Genomic DNA, 15,571 nt, shown 5'->3' with positions numbered 1-15,571 from the left:
TGCCTTTAAATATCATGTTTAAGTTAATGCTTTTAGCTAATTCAATGGTGCTTTGGTATGTTGTGTATCATTCTGTCTGTCTAACCATCTGAGATAAGATCACTAAATCTTAGGGAAGGGAACCCCCCATGCCTGTTAGGGATTGTTCTGTGTTGTACAGCACCTAGCACAATGGGGTCATGGTCTGACTGGCTCCTAGGCACCACAGGAATACAAATAAGTCTCTTGTCTACACTATTCTTTCATTTTTCTGAACAGAGAATGGTTGAACCAAGACAACCGGAGGGGGTTGGACTGCTTTTCCATGAACAGGAATTTTTGAGGTGAGGTCTTTGCATCAGAAGGGGAGGGAGGAAAATCTGAGTAAAAAAGTTGCTAAAAGGCACAAAGTGGTGGATGAAATTTGTAACCTGTTTTTTGGTGAGAGAGAGAGGACTAAATCGCTGCATCTGCTAACAGACTAGGATTGTAAAGGATATTTTTTCCTCTTGTCTGAGCAAGATGACTTCGAGTAGTAATGGGACTTATGTGGCCACTAAAGAGCAAATGTGCCCTGGGACAGTCATTTCAATCTCTCTTCATGAAGCTTGTATCATGTATGTACTTTCAGTCGGCAACAGTGAAGCCATTTAACAAAACACATTTACAAACTGTTCCTCAATATTTTCAAATTACAAATGAACAAATGAAGTTTAGAAAAGGTTCTTTTTAATTGCATATAAAAGGTGACAATTTGTTTATTAAAGAATCAGTTCCCTCAAAGTAACTGTCTTCACATTGTAGCAGAATAACTTTTGTTCAAAAATAACAGGTTACTCTCAATTTATGACTATACATATATTTGCAGTCTGGCACTTACTGTTAATAGTAAGACCTGAAGCTAATTGTAGTTAAACTGAATTACAGGTTAGCTGCTTTACTGTGAAATTGTTGCATTTAATGTATAAGCTATATTTAAGTCTTAATGGTAACTGTTTCTAATATATCCCAGTATGTCTATCTTACAAAAGCAGAATGTGTGTGCCTAAGAAAGCTCTCATATATGACTGAAATGGTGAATGATGCTGGTGCACAGAAACACTTCTTTAGTCACTCTAATTTGTTTCAAAATGGAGACATTCATCTGCTGAAATTACTTAACAAAATATTTAATCAAGAAGAATATTTAAAGGATTCTCTTACTTTGAGTAGTGGGTGGGAATAATTTTTCAGCAAAATGATTGCTTTTGTCCCTTGAGGTCACTTGCCTGAGTCACTGGGGGAGAGGTATTAGTTTATAATACAGGAAAGGACATGCTACAGTTAAGACTGCAAGTTAAAATTAGCAAATGTGGAAGCATAAGCTTTCATCTTTATTTGCTACCTTATTTTATGCAACTGTTGTATCTGGTGTTCTCACCACAGGATCCACCGTTTGTCCAAAGTACCTGAACACCACAGTTGTACAAGCAGCATTATATGCAATAACTCTACTCACTTTTGATAGAGAAATCATGCCAGAAATATCAATGTGTAGTAATTAAGATTTTTTTTAAATCCTTTAATATATAGTAAATAGATTGTGAAAGACTATTGCACTTTTCACAGCAAAGTTAGCCCTTAGGCAACTGTTCCAGTAGTGCCACTGCTGCAGTAACGGGAAGCAAAGAGTCCTGAGCCAATAGTCCTTTTTAATATGAAAAATATTAGCAATAGTTTAGTGGAAAATTTTGGTAGACTTTTAGGATACAAGCTTTAGTGTTCACCAGAATAGCAGAACCTGGTCTACAGGAAGAAAACTGAAATGTGCTGAGTACCCTATAGTCTTTGGCAGCTGCTTTTTTAAAATATAACATACAAAAATAAGATCCTTCGTGAAGATGTTCTTAAATTCTTTTGTAAACAAGTTTGATATTGCTGAGATTCAACACTGTTTCATGAGCGTCCAGATGTGCTCAATGCATCATGGTGAGAGTTCATTACTCATAGTCCTTGTCTGCTTCTTGTAACTGATCCACCTCTGCTGTGAGCTCTTACAGAACCATGTAGCTGAAGACCTACTACATAAAGATTAGGTAAAACATGCATTTTAGTATATGCTAGAAGTCTTAAATACCAAAAACATTTATATCAACATTTTCAATGTTAAAATACACTTTCCTTTTATTTATTTATTAGCAATTGCATTATCTTCATTTTAAAAACCAAGACTGATTATGTACAATAATCTTAAAATATTTTTTATGAAACTTTCTGGAGGTAAGAAAGGTATAAGAACGGCCATACTGGGTCAGACCAAAGGTCCATCCAGCCCAGTATCCTGTCTACTGACAGTGGCCAATGCCAGGTGTCCCAGAGGGAGTGAACCTAACAGGTAATGATCAAGTGATCTCTCTCCTGCCATCCATCTCCACCCTCTGATAAACAGAGGTCAGGGACACCATTTCTTACCCATCCTGGCTAATAGCCATTAATGGACTTAATCTCCATGAATTTAGTTCTCTTTTAAACCCTGTTATTGTCCTAGCCTTCACAACCTCCTCAGGCAAGGAGTTCCACATTGTGTGCTGTGTGAAGAACAACTTCCTTTTATTTGTGTTAAACCTGCTGCCCATTAATTTCATTTGGTGGCCCCTAGTTCTTATATTATGGGAACAAGTAAATAATTTTTCCTTATTCACTTTCTCCACACCACTCATGATTTTATATACCTCTATCATATCCTCCCTTAGTCTCCTCTTTTCCAAGCTGAAAAGTCCTAGTCTCTTTAATCTCTCCTCATATGGGATCCATTCCAAACCAGTAATCATTGTAGTTGCCCTTCTCTGAACCTTTTCTAATGCTAGTATATCCTTTTTGAGATGAGACAACATCTGTATGCAGTATTCAAACTGTGGGCGAACCATGGATTTATATAAGGGCAATAAGATATTCTCCGTCTTATTCTTTATCCCTTTGTAATGATTCCTAACATCGTGTTTGCTTTTTTGACTGCTACTACACACTGCGTGGACGTCTTCAGAGAATTATCCACGATGACTCCAAGACCTCTTTCCTGATTAGTTGTAGCTAAATTAGCCCCCATCATATTGTATGTATAGTTGGGGTTATTTTTTCCAATGTACATTACTTTACATTTATCCACATTAAATTTCATTTGCCATTTTGTTGCTCAATTACTTAGTTTTGTGAGATCTTTTTGAAGTTCTTCAGTCTGCTTTGATCTTAATTATCTTGAGCAGTTAGTATCCTCTGCAAACTTTGCCACCTCACTGTTATCCACAAATAATCTGGAGAAAGGGGTAAAGTTGAATAGGATTGGTCCTCGGACTGACCCTGGGGGAACACAACTAGTTACCCCTCTCCATTCTGAAAATGTACCATTTATTCCTACCCTTTGTTCCCTGTCTTTTAGCCAGTTCTCAATCCATGAAAGGATCTTCTTATCCCATGACAACTTAATTTACATAAGAGCCTTTAGTGAGAGACTTTGTCAAAAGCTTTCTGGAAATCTAAGTACGCTATGTCCACTGGATCCCTCTTGTCCACATCTTTGAAGGGGTTAACAAACAACTCTAATAGATTAGTAAGACATGATTTCCCTTTACAGAAACCACGTTGATTTTTGCCCAACAATTTATGTCCTATGTGTCTGACAATTTTATTCTTTACTATTGTTTCAACTAATTTGCCCGGTACTGATGTTAGACTTACTGGTCTGTAATTGCCAGGATCACCTCTAGAGCCCTTTTTAAATATTGGTGTTACATTAGCTATCTTCCAGTCAGTGGGTACAGAAGCCGATTTAAAAGGACAGGTTACAAACCATAGTTAATAGTTCCGCAATTTCACATCTGAGTGAATGCTATCTGGTCCCAGTGACTTGTTAAGTTTATCAATTAATTCCAAAACCTCCTCTAGTGACACTTCAATCTGCGACAATTCCTCAGATTTGTCACCTACAAAAGACAGCTCAGGTTTGGGAATCTCCCCAACATCCTCAGCCATGAAGACTGAAGCAAAGAATTCATTTAGTTTCTCTGCAATGACTTTGTCTTTAAATGCTCCTTTTGTATCTCGATCGGCCAGGGGCCCCACTGGTTGTTTAGCAGGCTTCCTGCTTCTGATGTAGTTAGCCAAAAACTCAAAAGGTGGCAATAAAATGTTTAACTGTTCTTCAGACTCCTTTTTGGCATTTATTACATTTTTACACTTAATTTAGCAGTGTTTATGCTCCTTTCTATTTAACTTGGTTGAAAGTAGCTGCTGTATTATTGTGGACTGCTCTGTGACATGATCCATTAAAGAAGCTTTGTACGAAGAATACTTGAAATTCCAGTGCTTGTGATAAGTACCAGCATCAATACAGGAGAGTAACAGTTACCATCCTAAAAAATCATGATTTTTAAGACAGTTTCTTCTTTTGGTCTGTCTTCTAAGCATAGTAGGCAATACTCCCTTTGGCTATGGATGTTTCAGCTTGAAAAATCAGTGTGAAGTGTACATAAAACATACACACAATTCAGGCACCACTTTCCCCTCTTTCTTTCCTTCCACTCAGACATGCCCTTGAGCGCTCTCCAGCCTGGCCCTTATTCAGATACTCTAATGGGGGTGGGGTTAAGTACTTAGGCTCCTGATCTGTGCTCTATACCAAATCTGGCAGCAATGGGAGAGGAGGAGTTGAGGGGAGCTTGGCCTGAGAAGGGACTGATTCCCTGGAGGCTTGGTGGGGAGGGAGAAACACATGCATGCTTGTGCCCTATGCCAACTGTGCCCTTAGGGCTTGTCTACATGGCAAGTTTTCTGTGCAGCAAGTCGGGGTAAGATTCTACATCATAGCAGTTGGTCATATCACATAGTAATGTCCTAAGGAGTATAAAGTCCTGGATGTTGGCTTGACGTACTATTACTTGAAGTGCACTGTATCAATAGCCACACAGGGTGTCACTGCATGGCAAACTGGTGCACTGGAGCTTTGCAACCTGGCTTGCCGCACAGTAACTTGCTATTTAAAGTGTTTAATATTCTCCCTCCATCCCAGTCCAGAATAAAGTAGGGGAAATAACATGAGCTGCTGCTAGGTAGGGCATGTTAGTGTGCATTTCATTCCTGGAGAATTTATATGCCAGACCCTTCCCTTTGCTATCCCTTCTTGGGCTGGTTTCTGCTGTGCTCACTAGCTGAGTGAGTGGCTGCTTCATTGAACTATATTGCACTGATTCTGATGATTGGAACATTATGCCTTATTAGAGTTAACACCACAAATCATGGGACTCAAGAATTTCACCAGAAAGGGACAACCTGTAAGAGCTTTCTAATAATACAACAGACAGTAACAGTTCAATTCTCCACCCCCCGTTTTTCCCCCGACCATGTGCTTCAACACTGAGCTGAAGGAATCACCAGATGCTCTCCATAACTGTTCAATCATTGACAAGGATACCAGCCACAGTTGCCAACTCTCACACAGTAAATAAGCACCCTGACTTTCACAATAAAGCCAAAAATCAAACTAATCCCATTTCAAAACAAGGCCAAAACAAACCAATCCCTACGAACCCCAACCCTCTACTGACTAATCCCCCCGGTGTGCACTCTGGGACTATGGTGGGCCTGCTGTGCATCCCTGACTCCCTTCCCACTTGCCCCTGCTTGCCAGAAGCCGATCAAAAAAAAAGAAGCAACAAGCTACTACCAACAAGCAATTCATAAGCCAATTAAGCCAAAAACAAGCCTACTTTCTGAGTTTTTTTCGTGGGTTTGGCATGTCTGATACCAGCTCAGATAATAAATACCATCCTAACACCTATCCACTAGGAATCTGACAGACCATCAACTATCAGATACAAATGCACCAAGAACATTTAACAGTACTCAAATCTGCTGCCTCATTTCCAACCCAATGGAGGATGATCTCTCTCCTCATCTAAAGAATGACCCAGAGCATGATGGTGAACTAATACAGGAAGAACTAGATATCCCTAACCTGATACCTCTCACTCTTATGTTAACAGAATCTATAGAGTAATAAACATTCCAGTATTAAAATAGATACAGAGAATGGGTTTTGAGTTTGAAGTGACAAGCTTATCCCAATTAAGGATTTACAATCCAGACTATTTTCCAATGTAAACTCCCAGCCATACCTGAAAACAACATAGAAAACAAAACTATAGATTTGGTTAACTGTTTTTTACTGCTATGTAATTGCATAGTACAATAACTGACACTCTCCCTACAGTAATCCTGAGATCTCTGAAGCAAGAGTTGATGGAGACAAGAGGCCTTCCTCCCTAGATTATTTCTGTGGCAAAAGTGCACTTGTGCGCACACACGGCTTCATGTACCCTGCTGCTAAGTCACAACATTGTATTGGGGGTTGTATCTGAAGCATATCAGAATGGCTTTATTTTAAAAGTTAAGGATTGTATCATTAGCATTTCCAGAATAGTAGGGCAGTTCGGGCTAGGGAATGCGTACTATCTGCCACTAAGTTCATCCCATCCCCATGCAAAACCTCGTCTACATTTAGAAACTGCACTGGTTTAACTAAAAGTGGATTTTAAATCAACTTAACTAAACTGGTAAAATCCTCTGCACGGTTACTCAACTCAATTTAAACTGTGTGTGTGTATTCAGCTTAAGTGGGTTACAAGTCAAATGAAGCTAAATTGCTATCTGGGGTTTAAACTTATGTAAAAGTATCCCTTATAGGGATTTTTGACACTGATTCAACTACACTGACTTTCAGTTAAATCAGCGCAGCTTTTCATATAGGCAAGGCCTTAGTTACACAGAAAGTGAACCAGAACCAATAGAAAAATATAACCTTGAATTTCACATGTATAGTACTTGATCTTTCTTTCTCTTCAGTCAATTTCCATGTATTTTAATAGGAGAAGGATCAAGGTCCACAATGTAAAAAGTCCTTTGAATTATTTGAACTGTTACATACGGCAGGAGCAAAAACCACACAAGCCTCATATCTGTGAAACTTTCTATAATAGTAAATCAGAAGTATAAATCAAGTATAAAATAAATTTATTAATAGAGGTTTTCTGTTCATGTTGCAGATATAACTTAAGTCATGTGATACAAAAGCAGCAAATACCCCACATCACACCCATTATTATTTCAGTCAAAATATTGCATGTACCTGTGCCTGCTGATCCTCTACTGGTCCGGGGTTGATTAGCATAATCAATAACTGTGCAAGAACGGCGATACTGTGGATCGGGCTGAAAGATAAGGTGAACTAGTTTTGAATACTTGCAGTAACAGGATTTTTTAAAATGGCAAGTCCCAATACCAAGAACTTTATTAAAACAGAACACTTTTAATGGTGCCCAATAACTCCAGACCTCGTAAGTATAATATATGAGCCTAATATACAAAGATTAATATCTCGAGGTGGTTCTCCCTTAGGTTAAATTGGACAGAAGACACCACACCTATCTACACCTCTCCCCTCCCCCACCAAAAATCTACTATATATTACTTAAAAGCAGCACTAGCCATTCATTATCATTCTTTCAATTTCTGAAACTACCTATGTTTCAAGCTAGGAAGCCCAAGTGTTCCTACAACCATACATGGAAAACCAAAACCATACATGGAAACCATGAGCTGTGCTGCAGGATTCAATACTCACAAAGCTTAATATAATAAAAAAGTTTAGTTAAAGCTGGGACAAGAAGCCAACCAAACTGTTCCCGAGTAAATTTTAAAATAAAGAGCTATACAGCAGCGTCTGATAATGAAATTGAACTGTAGGGATTTTACAAATAATATGGGGTTGTTCAAGGAAACTTAAGAAAACTATCCTTCAGTTATGCGGGAGGTTGAGTAGACGGCCCAACAAGTCCCTTTAAGTTTACAAAGCAAAGTATTTTTTTCTTCCTCATTACTTCATGACTGTAATCCTCATGAAAGATGCTGGCTTGAAAAGCTCTGAAGATCAAAGTCATATTTAGCTCAAGAGTACAAGCTTCTCCTCAATATACCTCAAACGTGTTCTGGAAGGACCATCTTTAAGGAGAAGAGTGTAGTTCCAATAGCTGAAAATACTGACCATAAAGAGAGCTGGTTGTGGGGAATTTGGAGGCATGGACACTTAGCCTCTAGGAACTGGACTGAGTCCACATTGTCATGTCACAGGTGCCAAACAACTTTGTATCTACCAACCTGGGCAGATTTAATTTGGAGATGTAGGGGTTAAAGGTTCTGTACCAATCACTTGAGCCATCCAGTTCTCCATTAAGTATTTATAAATGCTAACTGCTAAAGCAAAAATCTACCAAACAATCTCTCTGGATCTAAATATTATTTGGATACATTTGCCACTTTTTACCCAAAATGCATGTGTTGTATTAGGCCTGGAGAAATGATCAGGTAAGAAAAGCCTCTCCTGTGGCTGCTGATGGTTAATCTCATCTTCCATTGCACTCTGAGCTCGACTGGAATTCCCTCGGGCTTCCTACATCCAAGTACAGGAAAATTAACAATCAGACTATTTTTGATTGTGACTACATTAAAGATAAAATTTTGGAATCAGAGTCTAATCAACTATGAGCATCTTCATAGGAAACAGAAAATGGTTCCTACTTTCACTGGGTCTGAAAAGCACTCAACTTTGTTCCAGTTTGTTGGTCAAAACTCATGAGCTTATTTTTGTATTACAACATTGTATTATCTTATAACTATGAGAAAGAACTTCTCAGAACTTCAGGATAATTTGGATAACAAAAATATAAACCAAAAATAAAAATACAATAAACGTTTCTTGGATTTGCCCATGCAATCTGTTGTGAGATAAATTCAACTTTAACATGTCTCTCGTTTCCAAAGAATATAATTAAATGTGTTTTCATATGACATACAAATTGGCAGGTTACCGTTTGTCTTTGGGATCTCACGGTGTTCAAGTGTTCCACCACGTCTGCAGTACTAATAGGTGGCAGAGGATTATTTCGGCTCAAGGGCATTAAGGACGGTGACAACAGCTGGTCATGTGCAGTAGGACTGGAATCCGCCACCACCAACAACCAAAAATATACATTAATACCAGAGATTATGAGACTGATGTGAGCTAAAGCAAATGAAACAATAAAACTCAGGACAACACATGCAGAATTGTAGTTTAAGATGCTGGGTTGTTGTGTGGAAAGTATAAGAGAACTGGGCTTTAAGGGCGAGCATCGCACTGGAATAAACTTGAAATTATTTTTGAAAAGTTACAAAATGGTCTTAGCCAGTAATTTTCTTGTATTCCCTTGTTAGTAAGCGACTGCTCTTCATGCATTTTGTCAATGTATCCCTTGGGAAGGCAAACCTTCCAGACACTCTGGTCCAGTCAATGGTCAAAATAACAGCGATCTCAGCAGTTTCACTCAGCAGTCTTCACAACCCTAAGCAAGGTCATGGGAAAGGTAACAGCAGCCCAGCTCCAGCAGCACATAATTACTTATCGCTAGATCCCTCCCAGATAGGTTTCAGGCCTAGCTATGACACTGAGACAGCACTGTTATTCTTTCAGATAATGTTATGCCATGAACAGCGGTAAGACATCTGTGCTAGTTCTACTGTATTTATCTAATGCCCTCAATATGGCTAACCACAAGATATTGCTATCCCATCTATGGACTATAGCAGGAGTTGATGGCACTGCTCTCACAGTGTTCTACTCATTCCTCTTGACTACATCTGAGGGCTGTGATGGGCAACTGCTCTTACCAAAAGCTCCTATCTGTGAAATCCCACATGCCTCAATACTGTCCCCTCTCCTCTTCAATATCTATGTGAGAGACCATGAGATGGTTGTGATAGTATGGGCTCAAATGTCAGCAACATGCTGATAAGGCACAACTACACATATCATTTGCACCTGAAGCAGATGCCATCTTCTAGCTACCTCACTGTATGGAAGAAATAAGCACCTGGATTGATAGAGTCAGTAAACACTGACTCAGATTCAAGTAAGATAAATGTTGGTGAGCAATGAGGAACTTTTGGCAGATTTTGCATAATCTGTATCAATTTCTTCTGTTTAAGGCTTCTGTCCATTGTCTAGGAGGTAGGCCATCTTGGCTCTGCACTGTATCTAGATATCCAAGCTGTGGCAGCAGCCAGAAACACCTTCTGGATCTATGTCTTTGTAGTCTCAAGGATAGACTACTGTAATACTCTCTATGTGGGGCTGAGAATGGAAAATATACAGAGGCTGCAGCTGGTTTGGAATGTGGAACCCCATCTCCTAAGCAGAACAGATAGACAAGAACATGTAAATGAGAATCCTGTACTAGCTCCCCCTTTAATACTGGATCCAATTAAAAGTCCTGATCTTTATCTTCAAAACCTAAATAGGACTGCCTTTTCCTCCACATCATCCTTAAAATACTGTGCTCAACATGTACTAAGTAGTTGTTGGTACCCAAGATGAAGCTCATTGGTACTGGAGTCCTGGCATTCTTGGGAAAGGGCACCCTGCTATGGAACTCTACCACAGTGCATAAGGATGATGTCATGTTTTGCCTCTTTTATTGAATACAAGATGCAGATGTTTACACTGCCTTTTTCTTAATAAACACTCTGTCACTTTGCCCAGAAAGCCCAAAAAGGGGAGGAAAGAAATCAATAACAGATCAATGATACCCCAGAATGGAGAAGAGAAGTGTGTCCTAACAGGACCATGTTGAAACTTTATGTTCCTCTCTCGAGTGGCTAGATACCACTGTGTTTGGCAAAATATACAAACAAATATAGATGCTGCTGAAATGTGTGTTTTAAGCAAGAGATTCTCCCACACAGCTCTGTTTCTCATCCTGCTTGTCTATGAAATCACTAACTGTGATCTCACAAATTCAACTTTATGACTTCATTACAGGAACAAAAAGGAAGATGTAAAAGGCTTGTTAAGAGCAAATCCTTTTTTTAAGAAGGTGAACCCAGAAGCTTTCTACCCAACAAAAGGCAAGTTCAGTATTTATATTACAAAGTTGATGGAATCAATTACATCTAAAACAAGACAGGGAACAGCATTCCCTGGCTTCTCTGAAGTCTGAGTGATAATTTATTAGCACCTATTGCAGAAAAGACACAAAATTTAAGTCTGGACAAGTAAACAAAAGGGAAATGATTTTTAACTATTCAGTTTTAAAATTTATTTAATTGTGATATTTAAATCTACATAATATTTGTGTTAATATGAGAGTTTAAGGAATAACTACAAATGTGCAAACAAAAGTAGAAAGTTGTAAAATAGATATTCTGCTTTGAAAATACTGCAATTTATAGATGAATAGAGTCCACATATGATACGGTTACCATACGTCCTCTTTTTCCCGGACATGTCTGGCTTTTCGGCACTCAAACCCCCGTCCGGGGGGAATTGCCAAAAAGCCGAACATGTCCGGGAAAATGGCGGCTCTGCTCCTCCCCTGACTCTTCGGCTCTGTTTAAGAGCCGAGCTGCTCGAGCGCTATGGGCTTCAGGCAGCCCCCTTGCCTCCAGACCCTAGCTGCCGGCCGGGCACTTCCCCTCCCGGGCTCTGGCGGCACAGGGTCCGGAGGCATGGGGGCTGCCTGAAGCCGGTAGCGCTGGGGCAGCTCGGCTCTTAAACAGAGCTGAAGAGTCAGGCGAGGAGCAGAACCTCCGGCCGCGGCGGCTCTGCTCCTCCCCTGACTCTTCGGCTCTGTTTAAGAGCCGGGCTGCCTGAGTGCTACCGGCTTCGGGCAGCCCCCATGCCTCCGGACCCTGCGCCGCCAGAGCCCGGGAGGGGAAGTGCCCGGTTGGGGGCACAGGGTCCGGAGGCAAGGGGGCTGCCCGAAGCCCAAGCGCTACCGGCTTCACGGTTTGCCGGGCAGCCTCCAGACCCTGCGCCCCCGGCTGGGCGCTTCCCCTCCCGGGCTCCAGCTGTGCTGGGGAAGCGCCGGCCGGGGGCGCAGGGTCTGGGGGCTGCCCGGCAAACCGTGAAGCCGGTAGCGCTCGGGCAGCCCTTTCCGTGTGGCTGGGAGTGGGAGGGAGGAGGGGCGGAGTTAGGGCAGGGAAGGGGCGGGGCTGGGGTGGGGAAATGGGCGGGGCCAGGGCCCATGGAGGGTCCTCTTTTTTTATTTGCTAGATATGGTAACCCTAACATATGAGATAAGTATTGAAGATATTCAAGATGCCTTGGATATTATATTGCATACATTCGGAGATTGCCAGATTGGGAGGACGTTCGGCAACTATGTGTTACAAGAGCTTGAAAGCATAACCAAATTTTTTAAAACCTCTCCCTGGAACCCACTATATGCATTTAGTATATATTCTAAGAATAAAGGGGGTACTTCAAGAATTGTGAAATGAATCTCTGGCTCTGAGAATAGCGAAGAGAGACATTATAAGACACTGGAAGGAAAAAGGAGAATCAGCTATTAAGTAATTTACAGCTGAGTTGGTAATAATGACAACATCTGAAAAAAAATGTAGAGAAGACAGGATAGATTGGATGAGTTTAAAAGAACACGAGTCCATTCTTAAATGTAGACTGCAAAGTCAAAAGGAAAAGTCAAGTCAGTTCCAGAAACACATGCAGAATTCTGCCACTAACCTGCCTGCAAAGGACATCCAACAGAGAAAAACTTTAATTCACCTTTCTAAACAAAACATTTTTAGGGTCTGTGATATCCAATGACTCTTCTGGGTTTACTAGCAATGCTGCACAATATATCATTCTGGGTTGTCACAGATACCAGAAGCATCAGAGATCAATTAGAGACTTTTAGTACTTGTGGCTTCCCAGAATGATGCATTTTGGCATGTCACTTCTAAATCCAGAAGAGCCAGCTCTTGGTACTCGCACTCCAGGGTGACTCAGCTGCTTTCAAAGTGTAAAAGTCTGTTTTGGATGCAGGCAAAAGACTAGAGGAAAATGAAAATAATTTCATTCTGGATTTGATCCAAAGCCCATTGAGGTCAATGGGAGTCTTTCCACTGACTTCAGTGGGCTTTGGAACAGTTTCACTAAGATTAGCATCCTCTGTAGCTATCATATTGTACATCTTTACATGCAACTCTCCTCCTCTCTCCAAGGCAGCAATTAATAAAATTAAGTTTGCTCTCCAGTTGCTCAAAAACTTATAGGAATGTAGTCTCTCTTTTACAGGATGCACAGTATCACATCCTTAGGCAATTTTCAGAAACATAGGTTGCAGGTAAAATGTTAGGTCAGTTTTAGCAAATGCAGCAGTTTCAGCTTTCTCAGGAGGCAGTGATTTAATTTGCAATTATATTTTTTTTAAATAAAAAATTTATAGACACGGTCTCCATTTGACAACTTTTTTGCTTTACATGGATTTGGTTCTATAAACCTTTGGTTCTATAATTTGTAGAATGAAAAATTGGTTTTTAAACATACAGTCGTGTTCCCCTGATGACTTCATCCATGGATCTTGGTGTCCCAGAACGAGAGTGGTTAGTGTTGATGGGATGCAGGGTGCGTGGTGGTGGGTTGCGTCTTCTAGCAGAATGAGCAGAATATGACAGAGAAGACGTACTGAGCTCTAGAGTGCGATTTGGTCGAGTTCTTGTTGAGAGGATGGAACTGGAGCCTGGCCTCAATAGTGATTTGTCATCCAGATCTCTAACAACAGAATCAAGGAACCAAATGAAACATACATAAACATGGTCATTATGACAGATTTCATACTACTAGTACAATTCTCGTCTGAAAACTACAATAGCAACATTATGTACTGATAAAGTTGTTAGACTTTTGATACCATTCTATAAGTCACGGAGGGCTGTGCTACCAAGGAATAGGGCAAGGAACAGAAAGAAAGCAGGTAGACTTTATTTTTAATTATCATGAAATGTTCCAGATTGAAGAGAATAGAAATGGAAGAATTACTATACAACATAGAGAGTGGCAATGCAAACTAAACCCTCACATCCTTGGCTTTGTGCCTCAGACCAGACCAAACAAGTCTATCTCTAAGGCTAAGAGGGCACCTTCATTTCCAATTCCAATCAACCTGTGACTGTCCTCTTCAGGATGACAAAAGCTATGCCAGCTATTACCAGTTGTGATGCAGACAACAGCTAACTAAGTGATAAACTAGCCATATTAAAAAAATAAATTTTAAAAGTTTGGGATTAGATGGCTTAATGGGTTAGTGCATTAATCTTTCATCTCTGTAGACCGAGTTGAAATAATATTTAGATCAGAAACAAAAAGGTGTTGAATTTGTTTGTTCCATCTGTTGCATGTCACAAAACCACCACACAATTTGCCATTTGGCAAGAGGGGCCTTTCTTTAAGAGAGACTCAATATATGAAACAGCAGGCTTGTTCCAGTTCCAGACTGGTATATTGGCAGAATGGTAAGAGAGAACTGGTATAGCATTTTCTCTCCCCCATGCCTCATGCAAGTCAAGTTGTATCAGTCTCTTACATGAGCATCCAACCACTACATTTTAAAAAGAAAACCAAACCTCAACACCATCATTTTAGCTACCCTTATGAAATTATAGTATATTTAACACTTTTAGATCCTGATTCATCAAAGTATGTAAGCATGTGCCAACTTTAAGCATGTGAGTAATCCCAGTGGCTTTACACAGGAGCATAAAGTTAGTCTTGTGCAAGTGCAGTAAATATATTGCATCACTGAGAACAGATAAATAGGTGAGAAAATAATCAAGATCCGCTGCTTACACTCTGGGAGATTAATTTCCTTGACACTGGGTTTAATCCCAATACATTCTTCTTTCCTAGCATTAAAGAGCTCAACTTTACTACAGTACTACAAAGACAAAAAGCTACTACTCTTACAATATTTTGTCTATTAGAGGCAGATTCCTTTGCTGTAAATGGATCCCATGTATCATCATCAAACCATTCAGATTTTGTTGAGGGCCACCACTTGATCCTTGAGAGACATTTATCTGCAAGTCAGAAAAAAATAGATTTACTTTTGACATGATGACTCACCTATGTTCTTGCCCTTATCAAAGAATCACTGGAAAACAACAGAAGCTGAATGCTTCCAACCAAAGCAGAGTATATTCATATACATCATTCTCATATTTTAGCTAAGTATCCTATAAATAACAGTTGAAGCTTGGTCTTGCAAATGATGGCACTTAGTATATATTTTTATTTTAAAATATCTGCTACCATACTATATATTGTACTTAAAGTTTCACAACTGAGGCTTTCATTTGCAAGAAACAATCTTGTGACATGGTGCACAAATGAGTGTAATATAACTACTATAGAAGAATCTTTATGATCTCACTTTACAATGTGTTGGGCACCTCATTTATGTCAAGAACAAAACTGGAAAATCCTCTCCTTGTAGCTCAGGCTGATCTGGAAAAATGGCAAATTCCACCCACCACAATGACACCAATAGTAAGAACAATAGAGCTTTAATCTCTCCAGCATACATACTTGAGGTGATTTTCTCCTCTTTTTGGTTTTGCGGCTACATCTGGGTTGTGGGCACTACACATACAATAAGGCAAACATGAGGAAGAGGTAGAGGATTATACAGGAAAAGTGGGAAGAAAGAAATAAAAAGGAAAGAATTGAGTTAAAAACTGATGGAAT

General features: G+C 39.9%; 1 protein-coding gene across 4 annotated transcripts in view; it reads right to left on the bottom strand.

Annotated features, from left to right (window-relative positions):
* Positions 1 to 686: 686 nt before the first annotated feature.
* The window catches only part of FAM149B1 (family with sequence similarity 149 member B1), a 24,311-nt gene continuing 9,426 nt past the window's right edge, over positions 687 to 15,571 (bottom strand). For 2 of the 4 annotated variants that reach the window (XM_054035886.1, XM_054035888.1), the window contains 7 exons: positions 15,413 to 15,466; positions 14,792 to 14,904; positions 13,376 to 13,600; positions 8,877 to 9,003; positions 8,333 to 8,458; positions 7,139 to 7,220; positions 687 to 2,039 (listed from right to left, as the gene is read on the bottom strand). In XM_054035886.1, coding sequence (XP_053891861.1) covers positions 1,963 to 2,039; positions 7,139 to 7,220; positions 8,333 to 8,458; positions 8,877 to 9,003; positions 13,376 to 13,600; positions 14,792 to 14,904; positions 15,413 to 15,466 — 804 coding nt within the window. In that variant the 3' untranslated portion in view covers positions 687 to 1,962. The remainder of the gene's footprint in view (positions 2,040 to 7,138; positions 7,221 to 8,332; positions 8,459 to 8,876; positions 9,004 to 13,375; positions 13,601 to 14,791; positions 14,905 to 15,412; positions 15,467 to 15,571) is intronic. The other 2 variants (XM_054035887.1, XM_054035889.1) reach the window with 1 other exon arrangement.

The sequence above is a fragment of the Malaclemys terrapin genome, chromosome 7 (genome assembly GCF_027887155.1).
Source record: "Malaclemys terrapin pileata isolate rMalTer1 chromosome 7, rMalTer1.hap1, whole genome shotgun sequence".
NCBI lineage: Eukaryota > Metazoa > Chordata > Testudines > Emydidae > Malaclemys > Malaclemys terrapin.
This window is presented reverse-complemented; position numbering and strand designations above follow the sequence as displayed.